The sequence below is a fragment of the Struthio camelus genome, chromosome 1 (genome assembly GCF_040807025.1).
Source record: "Struthio camelus isolate bStrCam1 chromosome 1, bStrCam1.hap1, whole genome shotgun sequence".
Lineage (NCBI taxonomy): Eukaryota > Metazoa > Chordata > Aves > Struthioniformes > Struthionidae > Struthio > Struthio camelus.
This window is the reverse complement of record NC_090942.1, coordinates 34916922-34936980: the sequence shown is the minus strand read 5'-3', so window position 1 is coordinate 34936980 and position 20059 is coordinate 34916922. Positions and strand designations below refer to the sequence as shown.

At 39.2% G+C, this 20059-nt stretch overlaps 1 protein-coding gene across 3 annotated transcripts in view; it reads left to right on the top strand.

Moving 5' to 3' along the window:
• Positions 1 to 20059, top strand: part of NELL2 (neural EGFL like 2) — a 158003-nt gene that overhangs the window by 136642 nt on the left and 1302 nt on the right. For all 3 annotated transcript variants that reach the window (XM_068933846.1, XM_068933853.1, XM_068933851.1), the window contains 4 exons: positions 3819 to 3959; positions 13690 to 13883; positions 14849 to 15025; positions 17182 to 17406. In XM_068933846.1, the coding sequence (XP_068789947.1) occupies positions 3819 to 3959; positions 13690 to 13883; positions 14849 to 15025; positions 17182 to 17406 (737 nt within the window). The remainder of the gene's footprint in view (positions 1 to 3818; positions 3960 to 13689; positions 13884 to 14848; positions 15026 to 17181; positions 17407 to 20059) is intronic.

Here is a 20059-nt window from a genome sequence, read left to right as displayed (position 1 = left end):
AGGAACAAAACTTTGAGGGTTTTTTCCAGTTGAAAATGGGTAGCGTAATATGGAAATAACCAGTTTGGCTGATTTTACTTCAAGAAAAACATACAGGAGAAAAACTGAATATTTTAAAAGTAAACTGTATACAACATAAATGTTTAGTAATAAATTACCCTATTTTGTGGCAATAGGGTATGTATGCCTATTGCTATGAGTGCATTCACAAATTCCATAGTGTAGACGGAGTCCTCGTGTCCGGCTTGGTGGGGAAGGTTACTTCCAGGAACTGCCTCAGTATTGCTTTTTGTTCCAAAGCTGGCTACTCACACCGGTGGGGTGGGAGATTTGATATGTGCAATTGTGCTGTTTATTTACCAAGGAAAAAAAAAATGGAGAAGATGATACTTCTTCCATGATAGTCAATGGGAGTTCTGCCATAAATTTCAGTGGGACCAAGATTAAACTTATAGACCGTATGCTTTGGATCTTCACACAGATGAGACTCTATTTTACTTCCTAGATGGGATGCTTTCATTTTTTTTTCTCCTTTGCCACGGCTAGTAGAAGAGAAGAGCTTGCATATTCGGAATGAAAAGTCCCTTTTGTGTGTCTGCTTACAAATATCACCACTTGCTATTGAAAAAGGAACATCACTTCTTTACTTATACTTAGAAACTTTGTTTAATTTCTTTCAAAAGTGAAAATATAATATCTTTTCAGTAACCTCCTTCTATAGAGTAGTATTTCGTTTTTTGTGCCTTTCTAGTACAGCATCAAAAAAGACTTCATTAGTGCTGTTAATGTTCCATATAGTCCACTGATATACCATAGCCACTGGCCAAGCAAAACTTCAATCAGTTTTTCTTCTCCTGTCAGCTCACACCTCTGACTGAGCAGCTGCAGGATGATTCATCGAAGAATGTTCACCATAGGACATAGAAAAATTATTTCTGGCTGCTTTGCCCGTACTAATAAGAGCCTTTCAGTTGTAGATGCTTTCACAGCACTTCCTGAGCCATGCTATGCCCATTTGAAAATAGAAATCCTTTTATCCAAATGTCAAGAAAACTTTCCATGAAATCAGTACTTTAGCTCTGCAAAACTCGTTTCTGCTGCATTTTCTTATTTAACAGAGTTCCAACAGTTATTTTGTCCCGTTACAGCACAAGTCTCTATGAGAGTTAACAATCAACAATGTTTGGAAGAGTTAGAACAAAATTTTGTACGTAACGTTTATTTTCTGAAACCCACCAGCACGTGCTGTAAAATCTTTTGCAGACAAAGTTAGTGGTGAGAAGTTGTTTCCTGGATTTCTTGTTTGCTGCAAAATCATTTAAAGAACAGTGAACTATTCAACACCAATGCAGCAGTGGTTCCAATGGAGTGGTTTACAGGTAAACAATCTGTCAAGAATATGACATTTCTTGAAGACCAACAGTATGCTGCCATCAGCACCTTATGGTAGGCACTTACATAACTCCACTCAAGAACTTTGCCTGCAGCCATAATGAAGCTAAAGGAATGTATTTCTTTGTTTATTGGCATCGGATAAAGCATTTCATCCCAAGTAATATTTCTTGTGATATAGGTTTGTCAGGTAGTTTGCAAATAAATACAGAAGAGCTACTTTGTTTGTCACTTTACCAATACTGACATGTCATTCAAGGTTTGTTTTCCTGAATAATCAGTGAGTTCATCAGAATGCATTCAGCCTGTGCCTGGAGCACCTGATCATAATTACAAAGCTTACAGATTCACGAATAAATTGTTCTGAGGAGAGGAACACAGGCTTTCTTTAATTCATATCTGTTACTTTGACCTAAATAAGACTTTTTCCTCCACTTCATCACTAATAAATAAATTCCACTTTCCAGGAGGACAAAATATATGCTATCTAGTGTCTTAATACATGTTACTAGGTAGTGAGTATAAAGGTCTGAACCAACAGCTTTCTGCTTTTTCAGCCTCAGACTGAGCGCTTCATTGATTCTGTGGGGCTTGTAGCTTTGGCCAACCCCAGCAAGTTATCCTCTGTTGAACAGATGATCTCAAGCCTTTAGCACAGTAACTTAGATCATGCACCACCAAGCAAGCGATCTCACTGCATATTCCCTAATGTTATGCTAATACCGTTCTTCTTTTCATTTCCTTTTTTTTTTTTTTTTTAAAACAATCTATGGGTACAGAATTGAAAGCCAGCAGATAAGGCATAGACTGCAAACCATCCTTTTCTCACTGCAGCAACATTATTTTCATTGATCCCCCTCTGATCTCTCAAACAGTTCTGAAGTCCCCCTGGCTCCTGCCTGCTCACAAGAAAAAGGCCAGTGTTTATACTGAGTTAGAGACGCACACACTGAACAGCTGAAGGTTGTAAAGGTGTGGCATTTCTTTGTCCTGCAGCAGGACTTATTGTATGATTATACTGGAATTCACTGTGGAGTTGAAAATTCTGTGTTTTAAACCAATCGATACCTATTAATTAATTCCTGATACACAAAGAGGCAAAAATATATTTGCTTGGTGCAGTATTCTAAAAAGAGCACTGCTAACTTCCATCGTGATAAATGCTGATAACGTGAACCAGGAACACCTAGCCGAAGAGACTGTCAATAGAAAATTTGGCTGAGACTTAGTAATGAAAATTCCTAATGAATTTTCCTCAATTAACTACAAAGTTTTTAAAACCCAATACAGTGATGAGATGACTGGTCATTCTAAGATGGTTATACCAGCCTCATAATACAAAAGTGTAGTGTCAGAGGCCAACTGGCTTGTAAATAAAATACTTAGAAACAGATTACCTCCCACCCCCACAGGGTGTATTAGAAAAACAGAACTTGAAAACGAATGCAGATGACTGAGGAAACACCTTACAGTATATGCAGGTGTCCCCCAAATACTCAATAACTTTCTTTCCTGCAAACATGAGATGTAGCATTTTGGATGGGTGGAGAAGCCACATTTTCTTTTTTAAAAAAGTTTATTTTTGAACAAATTTCATAGGAGACTTGAGTGAGTATATCTTTATGCACTGACTGCTATGCTTTATCTACACACTAATATTCTCAGAAGAGAGAAAACGGTTCCCTTATTGTGATTCGCAATTGATTTTTGCAGCCAGTGTACACTTTCTCCTATGAAAATAACAGATGACATAAATGAGAGCTAACAGGGACTATGAGCAGAATATTGATGCGTTTATATATATAATTTTAATGGTCGTGTCACGTCTCTTTTTTGTACCTGCCTCTCCGAGGATACTAGATCAATGGCTGACGTACTTTTAACGGTTTGAGACTTGTCTCAAATTGTTATTTTAATACTTAATTCTAAAGATTCCTAGTTGAGTCCTTGCTTGGCCAGAAAAGGGTTATGAGAGCATGAAGATTCATCCCAGAAACAGGCTTGGTTTATCAGGCAGCCCGCACTCATCAAAGGGTTAACTTCTGGAAACACAATCTAACTCCTTTTTCATACTGTGGGCAGATAAGAGATAAAATACAGCTACACAGATGGCAGATTATCAGTTACACAGTTGACAGATAATCTATCATGTGTTGTGGCAAAATGAATTGCTAATATGTAAACAATAAATGGGATTAACAGAACCTCCACAATTGGCAGGGCCAACACAGTTAGCCAAGACCTTCTGTGGAAAAGATTGAAAAATTTATAACAAATAATTCTGGAAATTCAAGCGTTAGTAATTAAAATAGTTCTGTGAAACTCTGGAATGCTGCAGACATGGTTCTTCCGTCAGGTGAATGTAATACTTTCCTCTATGTGAATTTTCTTTTTTTTTTTTCCCTGCTTTTGTTCTTACTAAACAGACATTGATGAATGCTCAGATGGCTTTGTTCAGTGTGACAGCCGTGCTAACTGCATTAATCTGCCTGGTTGGTACCACTGTGAGTGCAGAGATGGCTACCATGACAATGGGATGTTTTCACCAAGCGGAGAATCCTGTGAAGGTCAGTATCTGAAAAAGGTGACACAGTGTTATGACACAGTGTTATGACTTGTGTTACAGTGATATCTACCATTTTTAACTGGTAGTGGGCATTGTATCAATGAAAGTTAAACCTTCACCTAAAGAAATGATAGTCTAAATAAGCATGATAAATAGAAGACAAAAAAAGAAAATATAAGTATTCTTAATTTATAGGTGGAGCAGTGACCCACTGAAAGATTCGGTGACTCGCTAAAGATAACACGTAAAGTCAGGAGCAGTGCTTAAAACAGAATCTCTCTGGCACTACCTCTGCTTCTGTGCATGGCCCTCGCATAAGGAGCTGGGAAAAGGAGATCGTAATCACTGACCAGTCTCCTCCCATCCTCTTTGCGCAGCTGAAGTCCTAAAATAGAAAAGCTGAGGAATTTTTTTTCCCTCTCTTTCCCTAAAAGAGGAGCAAAGGTTGTTTAATTTTCTCTGAAGGCTGGCTTTTCTCTGCTAGATGGCTGCAAAGGAAAGCCTAGATACAAGATCAAATTACAGCATGATAGGAGGTAGTCATTTGATCTTCAGTTTGTGCTGAAGGCTAAACTAATGCAGGTGACCTCCCATTTACCATGGGCTGATAGCATGCACTGTAATCTGTTACTCCACAGGAACCTGGTCATATGTCAGATTCTTTACATGTGGAAATGGACCTCAGTCCAGATCCCAGTTCCTCCACTTCATTTCTTTCGTGCTGAAATAGGCTATGTTGAACATCTTTCCCATTGCAAAGAGTGATTATGCAGCTCTCGCACCCCTACCCACACTCAGGTTATTACTGCAGTGCTTTTCCTGTGCATAGACCAACTGCTTTTAGAAAGCTGCGGTTTGAAGAGCAAGCTTACAAGCTGGGAAGCTCCATGGACTGGGGGCAGGGGTCCAGGGGATGGGAGGGTAACAAGGTGGGAGGTGGGAAGGTTTTCTTTGTTTTACAAATGACATTAGAGGGAACAGCAGCTTTGTGAGTGCACAGTTATTTTCAGATGCAGATTTTTTCTGCTTTCAAGGTTTTACACACTGCTACTCTAAAAAAAGAGAACAAGCCTATCTATTTTGTCATGGAGTACTTAGGATTAAATTAGTAGTCTTTCTTCCTTCTTTCTCTGAATACTTATATGTTCAGTGCTCACACTGAGTGAGCCTCCCCACTCTTTATCTCTTGCTTTTTAAAGTCACGTGAGTGGGCAGTATCAATCCCAAATGGAAAGCATTGCATTAATTTTAGTAAGGCAGACACACAGACTGTTCCCCACTGAGAGCAAGAATGACCTTTGCAGGATCCCCATCACCAGTGCTTTATTTCAGCACTTTTTCACCACAGCTGAAAGTCTGTATTCCCAGGAGGAACCAGCATCTTAAATCAGTGCCTGCTTTCGTAAGTCCAGCTTTCTTTGTCAAGAATGAACTAAATGTCAGTGTTAGCTGGCCAGGTGTTAGATTGGGAAGGTGCAAAGACTTCTGAAGAAGTTGTGATGGCGTGATTGTAAGGTCACCCTTCTGTCACTCTCTAGGCACAGGTAGTACTGTAGCCAGGCTTTGGTGGAAATACTTCTCAATACCTACCCCAAGATTTATCTTCGACTTCAATATCCCATTGGTCTTGTGAGTTTAAGATAGTGGTTTGGCATGTGCCACCCTCAGAGATACATGCTTCCTCACCCAAAGTGAAACTTCTAGCAGTGCGTCTGTGGCTAAGATGTGTGCAAAGAAGCAAAAATTAAGCAACAATTTCTAAGCAAATAAAAAGCCAAGGAAAAAAGATGGTTATATGTATGCAGAAGTGGCAATTAATAGTATGTCTTGGCCTTTTCCACAAGGCGCCAGCAGCTGTTTAAAAAATACACACAGAGGCTAACAAGAGATTAGAATTAGTTCATAGGTACCAGGAAATTATCTTCAAGTTGTTGCTAATTCTAGTCACTAACGATGGAACGTTTTCAGTCTGATTGATTGCAGCTCTAAATTTTGGGATATATAACAGCTTGAGATAGGAAGGAAGGTTAGATATTTTATTGGCATCTTACTATATCATTTTCTGTTGCATTGAAGCCTGAGACGTTGTGTCTCGAGCAGAAAATAAAATCTGAAAAAAGGTATGAAGAGACAGCCTAAAATCTCTTGCAGCTGAACTTTCAGTGGCAGATCACAGTGGTGCAAAAGCAATCATTTTCTCCACTGGCTGAGCTTTCCACTGTGAGAGATTCCCCTACTGAGTTTAAAGACAATTTGGCCATTTCTTAAGTCATTTCTTCGGTATCCCCTAGGTTGGGGGTGATTAGATGGAGACATTGGTGGGTGGCCTTTCAGGCAGTCACTGTAACGGGGTAGCAGCTTCGAGGCTATGCTAATCTCAAATCTCAGTTTTCCATATTCAGTTGGATGAACTCCCTCCTGCGGCCAGGACTAGTCTGTGCTGAGGCATCTCTGGCTTGTACCAGCCCTACAACTTGCAGAGTTGTGGAAGGAATAGTGCGGAACTGCACAGAAGAGAAACGGGCCCTACGTTGGTTTCTTTCTTGGTGGAACAAGGAAGTAAGGCTTCATGAAATTTTCTTAGGAAAAGGCTTAGGAAATTTTCTTCAAGGGCTTGCCCTTTTTTCTTTCTAAGACTAGTTCAGTACAGTGTTTATATTTATATATAGAGTGCATAATTAGCTTATTGCCTTTGGCTTCTCTTCTTTTATAAGCATTTGTTGCTTTGCAGAAAGTTCCCTCTTTCTCTGGAGAAACGTTTTAAAAGCCAAGGAAGTTTGGATGTTTCCTTTCTTGATTACTCTATTAAGTCTGCCTCAGATCTGGGTCTGTCAGTGTCCCTGGGACATCTGCTTGTAGTACTGCAGAGAGCACTTCTGAGATCAGTGTCCGTCAGCTCCTTGTCTCCTTCAGCAAAGCCTCCGTTTTTAAAACATGCAGATGGAAAACAGCCCTATTAAGATTACACAGGCACAGGAGCATTTCTTTAAAAACCTTCTTTTAACAGAAGACCAAAACTGTCCCTTACCCACTTTGCAGGAAATGGTCCCATTAGGACCTCTTGCTAGAAATTCCTAGCTAGAGGTGGACTGCTTGGTAGCATCAGACTTTGTCAATGCTTGACAATGAAATAAGTTGCTGAATTGCCTGCTTTGCACATATATTGACCTTGGTTACTGCTGCTTCTTTGGCACAACCGAGGATATTGAGCATTTAGACTAATGCTGAACTTGAATGTAAAAATTTGTAATCGCATTTCACTTGCGATTGATCGAAGACCTAGAGATTCCTTTGCTATTAGTTTTGCTTCACATTATACTCCTGGGCAGACCTGTAGTCTCAATAACAATGACCAGGAGAAATGAAGTGAAATGCAGCTGCAGGGCTTTAACCCCTTACCCTAGTGCTTGGTAGTTCTCCCTTGGAAATAGAATTGTGTTATGCATCATCTTATTTCCAGAAAAGATCTGCTGCTTTGTCTCTGTGAATTGTATGGGTTTTGGGAGTCTCACATTTTGTAGAGATGTAAGTATAGCATTCAGCATGGTATATTACCTTCCTCTTCAGCCCCGTATGGCTTTTCTTAACACAGTCATATTGGTGCTCTTAAGCTTGTCTCTCGCATACTATTTCATAGAAGAGAGCTAAGCTGAGATAATAGGTATTGCAGCCTCAAGCCTCATTGTATTCAAAAACTGGAACCTCTGACGGCAAAATCCTAAAATAGGAACATTCAGGCCCAGTTACCACTTACTCTTCAGGTCTGTATAAGATCCTAATTCCTTTGAATCTGTCCCCTGCAATGTCTAAAAAGCTTCTGAGATCAGGTGAAGAGAGAGGCCATATTGGTTCATACCAGAAATAGCGCAGGATGTACCTTATCCGTTGCTGGACATTTTGCACACTTCTGTGTCAGAAGAATAGCTCACCTAATTAATGAAGCCTCTTTGGACTTACCAGAATTGTCTGACAGGTACCAGCTGTTGTTGATATATAACGTAGGAGCAGAATATCTTCACTCTCAGCAGGTATCAAATTCTTTAGATGAGACAGCTGCAAATGAAAGGATTGGAAAGCATCAATCCAAAATGCCCTAGCTAATTCAAAAAGAAGAGCACTTAGATCTTTCTTGTTGCAGAGGTTTATTTGTATGTGAACTTACAGTTTACAATTTCTGTGCTGAAATGTCCTGTTATGTTCTTGGTGCATCTGCCATACTACTTCCAAAAGCAGAATCGCTCTCCTTTGTATGTGATAGAACAGGCTACCTGATCAGACAGAGGGGGAGGGCTCTCCTTGAACAATTTTTTCACAACCCACAAAGATGAGTGATGGAGGCTGATTACAGACACGGGCATGCTTCCCAACCTTATTGAATGAACAAAGTCCAAAATGGTCACTTCAGCATTCATGTCTCTGGATCTAGAAGGCAGTGGAATTACTTACCATCAGATTGTCTGAATTTATATCACAGTGCATCCAGTATGCTAACATGTTCATGAGATTTCCTTTGCCTCAGCACCACGATCAATTCGTAGCTCTACACTTAGGTCTTCCTACAGTCCATCTTCCACATCTGCTGAGCTCTGACAGGTGACTTTTATGAAGTCACAAAAAAATTATTCACAATTCACTTGCTATTTGAAGAATGATTATGTCAGTCAATAAATTGCTCTGGCATAGACAAGAACAGAAACCAAACTTTCTATCTAGAAGAACTTGGGCTCCCTAACAAATACACTCCTTACTGTTTTGCCTTAAGGAAAAAATACTCCAGGTATCCTCTTAGTTGCCACCTTGCTGAAGTAACGCTACTCCCCAGAGCTGAGATAACTGAGTTACTTCAGTAGTTTCAGGGTAAAGGAAGCATCCGCCGTCCCAGACCATCTTCCAACAGCATATTTCTCTTTGATAGAGGTGCACAGCCCTCTGACTGTTACCAAAACAATTCTGTTAGGAAACCCTGTCTGGGGGAGATGCTTTCTGGCTTTATGAGAACATCATGAGAGTAAGTGTGAATGGCTTATAAGAGGAGGGAAAGTAGAAACTTTCAGTCACTTATATCAGAATGCATCTCTTAGCTCTTTGTCACCGCCTATGAAGGTGTAAACATTTTTTTCTTATTGTGCTTTGTCTACATCCCGTGCAAATTTATTGAGAGTTTTCTCTTCTATAGTAATCAATATTGCATTTGGGTTTTGTGTCCAATAGAGTATTGAACTGCCCTTTTTTTTAGATCTATCCACAGTATAGCTCCAAGATCTCTTTCCAGAACAGATCTAAAAGATTGATTTGATTTTTGAATTAATATTGCCCAATGTGGCTTGTACTTGAATCTCATCTGCCATTTGATTGCCTGCTCAGTCAATATCACACAATATTTCTGTATCTTCACAGACAGTATTTTGTCCTTAGTACTTTATTATCAACAGCCTTTTTTTGTCTCACTGTTCATCCATTCCTTTTAAGCATATTGAACAGCACACGTTCTAACGCAGGCTTTTGTGGAACTCCGCTGGGGCAGCTTTCCATTGTGACAACTTGACCATTTATTGCTGCCTTTTATTACTTACTAATTAACCAGTTATTAATCTGTGAGCTGACCTCCTCTTTTATTCCATGGCAGATTAGTTTCTTTAAGAACATGTACTATGCAAGGGAGCTCATGAAAAGTTTCTGAAAAGAAAAGTACATTGTATCATCTGGATACCCTTTTTAAAGTATTTCTTAATTAGTGATGTGCTTTTACTCTGAATCTATGTTACAGTGTCTTTAAACAGTCTTCTTTCTCTCTGAAAACATTTTATGCTTTTGGCTGCTAGTCTAATTCATTTTTTAAAGCTTCACCATTTTAACATAATTCCCCTTTTGAAACTAAGCATTATCACAGTTAGTTTTTGCAGCCTTTCTAATATCTTAAAGAATATCGAACTTGCATACGCTGTGGTCATTACTAGTCACCAAAACAGAGTAGTTGTTCAGTAGTGACAGTTTGTATCACAGCCTGCACACTGCTCAGGGCCAAGTCAAATGGTGCTTTCTCCCTTTCAGATTCTTTGACTATCTGCTCCAAGAAACAGTCATTAAATCTGTTAAATATAGGTGTAGCACTAGTGTAGTACTAACCTCGTCTATGTGGGGCAATTGAAAATTCCATTTTTGATGGAGTTATCTGCCCTTTCAGATTCTCAGATCTTACAAATGGAGTTTAGTCATTCCAGTTACTGTCACCATTTTGTATACCTCTAGTCTTGCATTTTTCCTGTTGAGGCATGAAATTACTTGTGATGCAATTAGCTCCTACCTTTCTTTAATATATAGCGCTGCTTCTCCATCCATGGGTCTCTTTTGTCATTGCAATGACAAAATGGGATGATAATGCTAAAAGGAAAATCCTTTAAAATGTGCTAGATAAAAGCCGTTGCAATTTTTAATATGGATTAGATAAATAAGAATTGGTCCTTAGTTTAGCACTAGATAACTAGTGACATTTTGGTTGTTTTGCTGAAGCAAACCTTCAAGTCTTTTGAGACTCAATGTTCTAACGTCAAAACACTCAAGCTGCTTGATTCCTAGGCAGTGTGTTGTAAATAGCCTGAAGTGAATTGCTATGTTTTAAAAAAAGTGGTATGGGAGTGATAATAATATACCTCTGTGACTTGGTGTGCTGAAAATAGGCAACCTGTAATCCTCCACCATCCCCAGTTACATTCAGCAGCAACAGGTGCAGGCGCCACTGTACACAGTCCATGTAGGTACGGAGTTTGGAGAGCTGGTTATACCTGTAAAGAAGATGTCAGTAGCATAATTCACCATCTCGTGGAAATCCAAAGGAAAAGAGCTGAGCAAAGTTTTGCTTGGGATGGAGGACTTGCACATAAGTTCTTTGCAGATGATGACGGCAGTTTGTTGTGCATGAATGAGGCAGATGAGAACTTCATGCATGTAAGTTTGTGTTTCTCTTGCTGCATGATAAACGCATTGCTGTTTCTGATTAGATTAGATCTGAATAGCTTCTGCTCTGACTTAGGATATTTAAATCACCCTATCCAGAACATTCATTTTCATCAATCAAACAACTAAAAAACTGAGGCTGGGATTTTTCAGCAGTGCTTGAATAAGCTCACAGTCAATGATAAATCCTTGATTATTTTCAGTAACAGTGCACTCACATTACTGAATTCCTCTGAAAAACATACCCCAGAAACGTTTTCCCTGTGGACAAGATGCAAAATGTAGTTGTACATAAGCACCAAACGCAGACTTGTTTATAGGTTCACTCTTTGCTGTTTAAAGGAAACTGTTCTTATTTACATGACAGCTGAATTTTGCCCAAAGATCTCATTAAATATGGCTGCTTTGAGTTGAGTGGCTAGTTTGCTGAGAAGTGATATTACTTATTTGTAGCACTAGCTATGTGAAAGCTTTGTAAAAAAGAGTATTTTAAGCAAATAAACACAAATGTCTAAAAGCCACTTATTAAAAATGGCTTGAATAGTAAAGAGAATCCTGCTGTTAACCTTAATCATTATACTTAAATTGGGGGCGGGGGAGGAATTGTTGTTCTCTTCACTGTGTAACTTAAAACCAAATAGATAGTCAAATTGCGAAATTGTATTACTTTCAGTGTAGAGTTGGAGAAAATAGAAAAAAAAGGAGAGTAGTTCTTCCATCCCTCTGCTCTGCCCAGACCAGCATTGCTCAAACCATTCCCATTAGATGTTTGTCCAAACATCTGGAAGGCTGAAGATTCTTCAGCCCCCTCCAGCCATCTATTCCCCTAATTATTTTTCCTTACCATAAGGAAGAGTATTCCTGTCTAATGCCCATGACGTTTCAGCTGTGAACAGCCACACTAAATTAGGTTCGTGATCCCAATTGTCCTCTGCCCTCTTACAACAATGGCCAACTCCAGATGCTTCAGAGGATAATGAGGTAGGAGGTGTGGAGATATGAGAGGATCTGCCCATTTTGGATTATCTCATTGGTAAACAAGGCCACTGTAAACCCTAGCGCAAGCAGTGTCATCCTCGAAAATATGTTAGCATTACAAGTCTGGATATTCTTACTAGCTTTATACGTATTTGGATGTGTGATTTCTTTTCTTCTCTCTAAACAACATCGTGTAGTTGTGAGTGTAGTTGAGATTGTTTATGCAATGTATGAACAAATATTTCTTTGTGTCAGGCTTGAATTTGTTGTCTTTCAATTTTGTTTACTGTCTCCTTTTTTGTATGTATGTTAGGGAATATGGAGAACAAAAGCTCTCACCTGGACTTTCGTTTTGTTTTTGGTTTTTTTGGTTATATCCCTTTTGGTTGATGCCTTTTAGAGATGAACAATCAATTTCTTTGAAAATCTCAAATGAGATTTTACTAATCCTTCCCAGAAGCCCTGGTAATTTTCCAATACTTCTTTTTAAGATGGTTCCACCATTATTGTACAAAGTATTTGAAGTAAACCCACAATGCTGATTATTTATATAGGGAATTCTAATAATTTCCATGCTGTTTTTCATCCCAATTCATATTCATGTCAGCAACTTGTTTACTTTTTTTTTTTTTGACTGCAGCCACATGGAATTGAAATAATTGAGTTATTTTGCTTTAAACTTGAATTGAATTGGAGAAGGTTTCGTTTCCATTGTTGAAACCAAAACTGAATGTTATGTTTTTTTGCTGATTGTGAAAGATACATGCATGACTGTACTGCATATTTCGTCCTGTATTGATCTGTTGGACAGTTAAATATCGCAATGTTACTTTGTGATGAATTCCAATTAAAGAGCTTGGGCCAGACTATCATGAAATTGAATTTATAATTGAACTCAGTGGAGCTCTTGCTATTTACACGTGCCGCAGATCTAGCCTCTACTTACTTTTCTAGGGTTTTCCACTTTTTATTTACATCAAACATAGTTGTTTCCTCGTGCCCTTTCAAAGTTGACTTTTTTCCCAGCTAACTTTTCTCCTGACAGACACCTGGAAAAGCTAAATGAAGACTATTAAATATATGCAATGCATGCTGCTGGTTTGTCCTTGCAAAATAATTATGTGCAGACTGATAAAGTAGGCCTTTAAAGGTACTCTTGAATTGTTTGAGATATGACGGTTTCAAAATTTTTTACCTTTTTTCACTGGAGACATTGATTTTGTTTTTTATTTTCTATGCTGCAGACAAAGGCTATAGATAACACTGCAACTTGACAAGTTAAAATATTCTAGTCTGTACACCCTAATAAATGATGCAATTCTTACTTAAATGAGCTTACAGGCCAGACATCACCTTTCATGTTAACCCCTCAGCAGGTAAACTCTAATGTGCTAGAGAGAACCAGCAAAAGGTTTTGAAAACAAGTTTCTGCAGCTTTCTTGTTAAATTGAACATCTCTCATGAATGTAGGTTGCCACAAACTAATGGGCTTTGTGCGCTAAGTATTATTTTTCTCCTTATATTTCTTGTGATTTCCTCATTCTGTCTAGCTTACCCAGTAGCATTTGTGTGGACAAATATATAGGAAAACTCAAAATATAGTATTTTTCTTTTTAAAGTTGATGTGGCTTGAAAAATGTTTTTATCATCTTGGAAGCTATTTCTCCCTGTGGTGGTGAAGTGCAAATTAATTTTCAGCTGAAGTTTTTAATGGCCAAGAATCATTTATGTGGGCTACAACAAGAACATGTTTGTTAATTGAATATGGTCTAAAAGCATTACATGGCCTGTTTTTGCAGACATTGATGAATGTGGAACTGGAAGGCATAGCTGTGCCAATGACACCGTTTGCTTTAACTTGGATGGTGGGTATGATTGTCGATGTCCCCATGGGAAGAACTGCACTGGAGACTGTATCCATGAAGACAAAATCAAGCACAATGGTCAGATTTGGGTGTTGGAGAACGACAGATGCTCCGTCTGCTCGTGCCAGGTCAGTAGAGATGAAAATTAGCTGTTTCCACAAGCTGCTGGTAGGGGTGAGGGGAAGAGCATCATGATTCCAGTGAACTTTCTGTTTTAGCCGCCCTTTCTGCTGTGCCTATAGTGCTACATAAAAGAGGAATTTTAGAGGGTGTTTTGGGAAGAGCCTCCTCTCTCCAGCCTGCACAAATGCGGCTGCCTTGGAAAGTTTATTACACAGTACTGGGAGAAGGATGTAGTACTATTTTGTTAGCAGAGATGACAACCTATCTTTTCTTGGTGGGAGTAAAGACATTGTCACTCAAAGATACTGTCTGTCTAGACCCATATTGGCGCTGGTGACTGAACCATTACCTCTAGCAGATGGCTATAAATATAGATGGATTCTATATCTGAAGGGTAATTCAGTTTAGCATTTTCAAATGTCTGTTGTGGGATGCTGATCCCAAGCTAAATGCAGAGGAAGTTCATGCAGAAAGAAGGGCTATTACACGCTGCTGACAAAGTACTGAGCGTTTCAGAGACTTAGGTTTCATTAGTATGAATTTAATTTTAGACTACACATCATCTTCCTTGTGTGAATAATTACACAAGAGAGGACTGATCTAGCAGTTTAAAAGAAGACTCAACTAGCACCCCTATGAGAATAGTGTAAAGTTAATGGAATCCATTCAAATTTGACCCTTGAGAGAAGAACCCTTGTGTTTTATCACCTTAGTTGAGAGCTGTCCGAAGATTGGTTGTATGAAGGATTTACACAAGACACCGAAAATATGTAGCAATCTATTAAGTCTGCAGGTGAACTTATGGTTCTTACTCAGTGTGTACTGTGGTTTCTGCCTTTGTTTAAACTGTAATTTTGAAGAAGTTAAATAGTGGACAATTTCTTGAGCTGCCGGTGGTTTAGAATTGTGCCAACGAATCAAGTTTTTGTACAACTACTGTTGGAGTTATGCATCTATCTTGCGAAAATAGAGTGGATATGTGATGTGTCGGCGAATGGTCTGTGACTGTGAGAATCCCACCGTTGACCTATTTTGCTGCCCTGAATGTGACCCACGGCTCAGCAGTCAGTGCTTGCATCAAAGTGGGGAGCTTTCCTATAACAGCGGTGACACCTGGATACAGAACTGTCAGCAGTGTCGCTGCCTGGTAAGTCTTCTGATTACAGCAGACTAGACAGAAATTAAAAAAGGATGTGAGATATTTTGATGTGTGTATTTTGGTGCATTAGCATCCATTTAGTTCCCTCTGGAATATGTGTATAATCAAAATCTGGTTTTCATGGATATTTGTCAGTATTATCAAGTTCCAGTCAAAAATGCATTTAGACACAATAGACATAGTAGAAATTATTTAATCATGAAGATTGTTTTAGCAGAGTGAAGGTCATTTGGATATGGAGTGTACACATGAATTCAGAGACCCCTGAAGCTTCAAAAGGAAATTCTAAATATATATGAAGTTACTATCACAACTGATCATTTCTTAAGGTGTTGATAGACTAAAATTTATTCATTCAGACATGTCCAGTAACAGAAAAATTAATCAGATTTGATGCATTCTTCCAAATAGTGAAATTAGATTTGGGAAAAAGATATTTTAAAAGCTTGTGATCTTTTTCCTAGGCATATATTTCAGAATCTGGGCAAAACCTCTTCTGCATAATGTAGCTCAGGAAGTTACTGTGACAGAAACAATCCCAAGATAAAAACGAATAGTTTTTACCTCGCGTTAATCTCCAAAGGTAAAGCCTAGTCCATCTAGCAGCTTTCACTTGTCTGAACATCACGAATAACAGCCAGAAACCAATTCCTGTGGACAAACTTAGCTTTCAGTGTTACCACTGCTAAAATCTGATGAAATACATTCCCAAGTGCTTCATTAAATGTCTTCAAAACAAAACAAAAGACAACCTGCAGCTTGGGACCTCAATAGGATGTCTCTTCTTTATTCAGGATGCTACTTCTGAAACTAAAGCCTACTTTCCTTTAACTCTCACAGGGATATTTAATTTGGTAACTTTTTGTTTACTTTTTATAGTGTCCTTCAGTACAGGAAATAAATTGAAAGTTCAAGATCAGTGGCGAGTTTTAAGATTGCTTTCGTTCTTAGCATCATGTGATTCAAAAAAAGAGGAAAATTGACTCAGATGAGAATTTTATAAAAGAGCAACTTCACAATACTTTCTGCAGCAAGAAGAGTAAAGTCAGAGCTATGACAAATTCCACGGGATCTTTTTCAGCTTTTGCTCTGAAGACATTTAACTCACCATTGCTCAGAGCATCAGATACAGTTTTTGTGGATGAATTTCTTTCCTAGGTCAAATGCTACTTTTTTCTTTCCCGCCTCCTTCATAAATCCTGACTACTCATTCTGTGCTCAAATGACCTGAATACATTTTTAGATCAGAGATAGACCTGTTCCAAAACAAATGTGAATTTAAGACTTCTGTGAAATCTTTTCTTTGACCGATAGATGTGAAACTTTGGCCCTTGTTCAGAATTGAATGGAAGTTGGCCCTAACTTCCAGGAACTGAAGTGAATAATTAAACATCTTAAGATTTGTGTACAGGAGTACAGTAACTTCCCCAAAGAATATTCTGGCTCACTGCAAGTCTCTCATTTGACCTTCTCATACTCTGACTGCACTGAACCCATCATGTAAAGCGCAGAAAGTGGGATTAAGATGGGAAATCAGGTAATTTGGTCATAATTTTGAAAATGGATGGTAAGTGGGCAGAGGTCCTTTCAGTGTCATTTCCTGCTAAATTGTGTTGCTGGTAGCTTGGCATCCTTAGTAGAGCCAATGGGTTTGTAACTGTAGCAAAAAAAAAAAAAAAAAAAAGTAGCCCGCCCAGAGATGAACAGTTGAGGGCTTTTTATGGCAAATCAGCAATCTGAATAGAAGTCAGAGCTAGAGGAAACAAACATCAAAGCACTTTTGCAATGTAGTCCTGTTATGGCTTCTGCCACTCACAAAAGTAGGTCTTAACAAGAAAAGATCCATATGCTGTATTTCATGAAGTTTAGGGAGAATTTTCAGTTGCAGTTTGATGCAGGATGCATTCAAATAAGTTAAATCTAATGCACTTCCTGAATAGCATGCAGCAAAAAGTACCCAGCTTACTGTTTCCCACAGGCAATGAATATTAGTGTTCTCTGCACTGGCTTCTGAATAGGACCAGCTGGAAAAAATGGTCAACTGCGGAACGTAATACTGAGTCAGAGAAACAGGTAATGAAACAAGTAACAAATCAGAACAATAGCTAATAATCTTCTCTTGTTCTTGTAACATTTTTAAACAGCAAGGAGAAGTTGATTGTTGGCCCTTGTCATGTCCAGAGGTGGACTGTGAATTCAGTGTTCTCCCTGAGAATGAGTGTTGCCCACGCTGCGTCACTGACCCCTGCCAAGCAGACACCATTCGTAATGACATCACTAAAACCTGTCTGGATGAAACCAATGTCATTCGCTTCACTGGATCTTCTTGGATTAAGCATGGTACAGAGTGCACCCTCTGCCAGTGCAAGGTAAAGAGCATAAAAGTCAAGCTGAAATGCCTCTTTCCTAGCTGGTTCTGTGCCATATAAATATTAATGCATTGAGTCCGGTCAATGGATAGTCAGTGTCTACACTTGCTTTCAAACCAGGGGAGATTGCACTAAAAATGGTCAGTTTTGTTAACTTCACTCTTGCATGCACTGGAATGATGGCTTTAATGCACTAACAGGTCAGAAGTAGGACAACAGCTTGTGCTGCAGTGTGCTTTGAACAAGTTAACAAGGCTTGTTTTTTTCCATCAGAATAGCTCATTTCAAATTTGATTGCAGTTCTTGCTGTACAGCTCCATGCTATCTTGCAAATGTATACAGTACTAAACAGGTATGTAAGATCGGAGCCCAAAAAAAAGTGTTCTGTGTGGTACTGTAAAGTTATCAGAACTGATTGATTTCCTTCTTGAGGACTGTGATGATCAAATACTTTACATTCTATAATGGGACTAGTTACATAGGTATATAGTTTTCTTGCTTTAAAATTAATAGTAGAATCAGCATAATATTTAGAACATCTAATAGTTTTTATAGTCAAAAGAACTCATTATCTCAGGAGAAAAAATTTACGACTATAGACTTACATGAAATCGCAGCTGATTTTGGTCTTTGTGCTATGTCCTCCCCAAGGAGGAAACGTCCCAAACTCTCATACGTGCTAACATAAACTACTTTGAAAAGGTGCACATAAAAAATAGCATAAGTTTGCTACCTCTGCCTGGGAGAGAGGGGGAGTAACTGATCATGTAGCAGAAGCTGTTAAGCTGTTAACCTTCTTTCTCTGGATTGCCTGACATAATACCGTGCACAAGAGCAGTTGTCACTGCTGCTGAGAATGTAGTCCTTTTACTAGGCAAGCGGTATGTGCCAAATCAAGTGTGGGCATTTGTCTTGATGTCAGAGTGGGTCTATGGTTAGGAGAAAATGCTCTGATCTGACATGGTGGCCAGTGGTTGCACAAAGCCAGCTATTGCACAAAGGATGTTGAGACAGGCTTATGAGCACAAACCTGTATTAGTGAGGTCCATAGCTGGTGCCATACACCAATTATAACGGTGAAAGTTACTTCTGGGGGAAAAAATTAAACAAATGAAAGCTGCAGCCAAGGGATGGGGAAGGGACGATTCTCACGCTGGCCCAGTTGTTTCCCACAAGGCCCTCTGAAAACGCTGCTACTGGGATTTCTAGATGCCAGGGCATGAAAAAACAGCCCAGTAACAACGTGGGGCTCTGGGAGTCACTGCCACGGCAGCCCGGGAGGTGGGTACAGCACTGTGGGGGGAAGGCCCTAGGCACAGCACCAGATAGGGCACTTAAAGCACTATCTGGGCTTGGGCGAGTTGCTGAGGTTTCTGTGCCTTCGTTTAATAGATTACTTGTCACGGATAAGTGGGGAGGTGTGATGCACTTCACTCATTAGAGAGAAGCAGCAATATGTTTTTTGAGGTAAGATAGTGGTTTAACAGAGTACAATCGTAAATAAGACAGTGATTTAACAAGGGTCGAATGGTGAGGTTCGCCTGGGTTATTTCCTGCGTGGAGGACAGGGTCAGGCGATAGTGTCAAGGAGACCCTCCTGTTGAGTCATGAGTTTCAGAATGGACCCAATGGATCCAATCCTAGTCCCAGACCTGGTCAACAGTTTATATCTAAGGATTATATGCACAGTCAGTGAGCGAGGAGACCCTCCCATTGAGTCACAAGGTTCAGAATGGACCCTCTGGCTAGATGCAATCTTAGTCCCAGAGCTGGTCAATGGTTTGTGTCTAGTGATTATGCACACAATCAGTCAGAGAGGTAACTTAACAAAGTTACAAAGTTTTAGCATGCTACCAGTGTCACTTACCAAGGATCTGTCGCAGGTAAGGAATCTCTCGACCTTGAGGAGTAACCTTGAGAAGCGTCCCTGCTCAAGAGGAGGTTTGGCAGTGCACCGTCATGTTATTAAAATCTGTTGCTATCAGATTTTCAGTATGTAGCTGTGTTTTGCACATTATGGATTCTTGAATATCACAGTGCAAAACATACAACAGAGCAGTGATGCTTAACAGTGAAGATGTACCACTTTGTCCCTCCGCAAGCAAAATCTTACTCAGTTCTCTTTACAGAGCAGTATTCTTTTTGAAATGCAATATCTGTTCACGTTTGTGGCATTTTAATATTTTAGTTCTACATGCAAGCAGCCTGCTCCCTCCAGATCAGGTTAATGCTATGCTCAGTTTGTATAGTTCTGTCTCATTCATCCTGTGTCACCCGACTCTTTTCTTGCAGAGCATCACATGGAAGGTCAAAGCTCTGGGATAAGCCTCTCTAACCTAGGCTGTAGCAAAATAGGTTTACACCAATCCTTTAAGAATTCAGAAAGCCAGGCATCAGCTAAAGCTGACTTAGCCACAAAACCATTTCAAATCACAAGAAGGTGAACAGTAGGATTGTCTAACCTCCTGTTACAGAAAGAGTGAAAGAGAACATTTGAATGATTCAGACCTTGGTCTTTAATCAGTCCTGGCAGTTCAGTCATCTAAATATATTTGGAGTAATTTAAAAATAATGCACACTTTTTATTTGCATTGTAAGAATCAGACTGAGGAAAAGAAGTAGTGGAAATGTAGAAAACGTGTTTTCTCCAGTA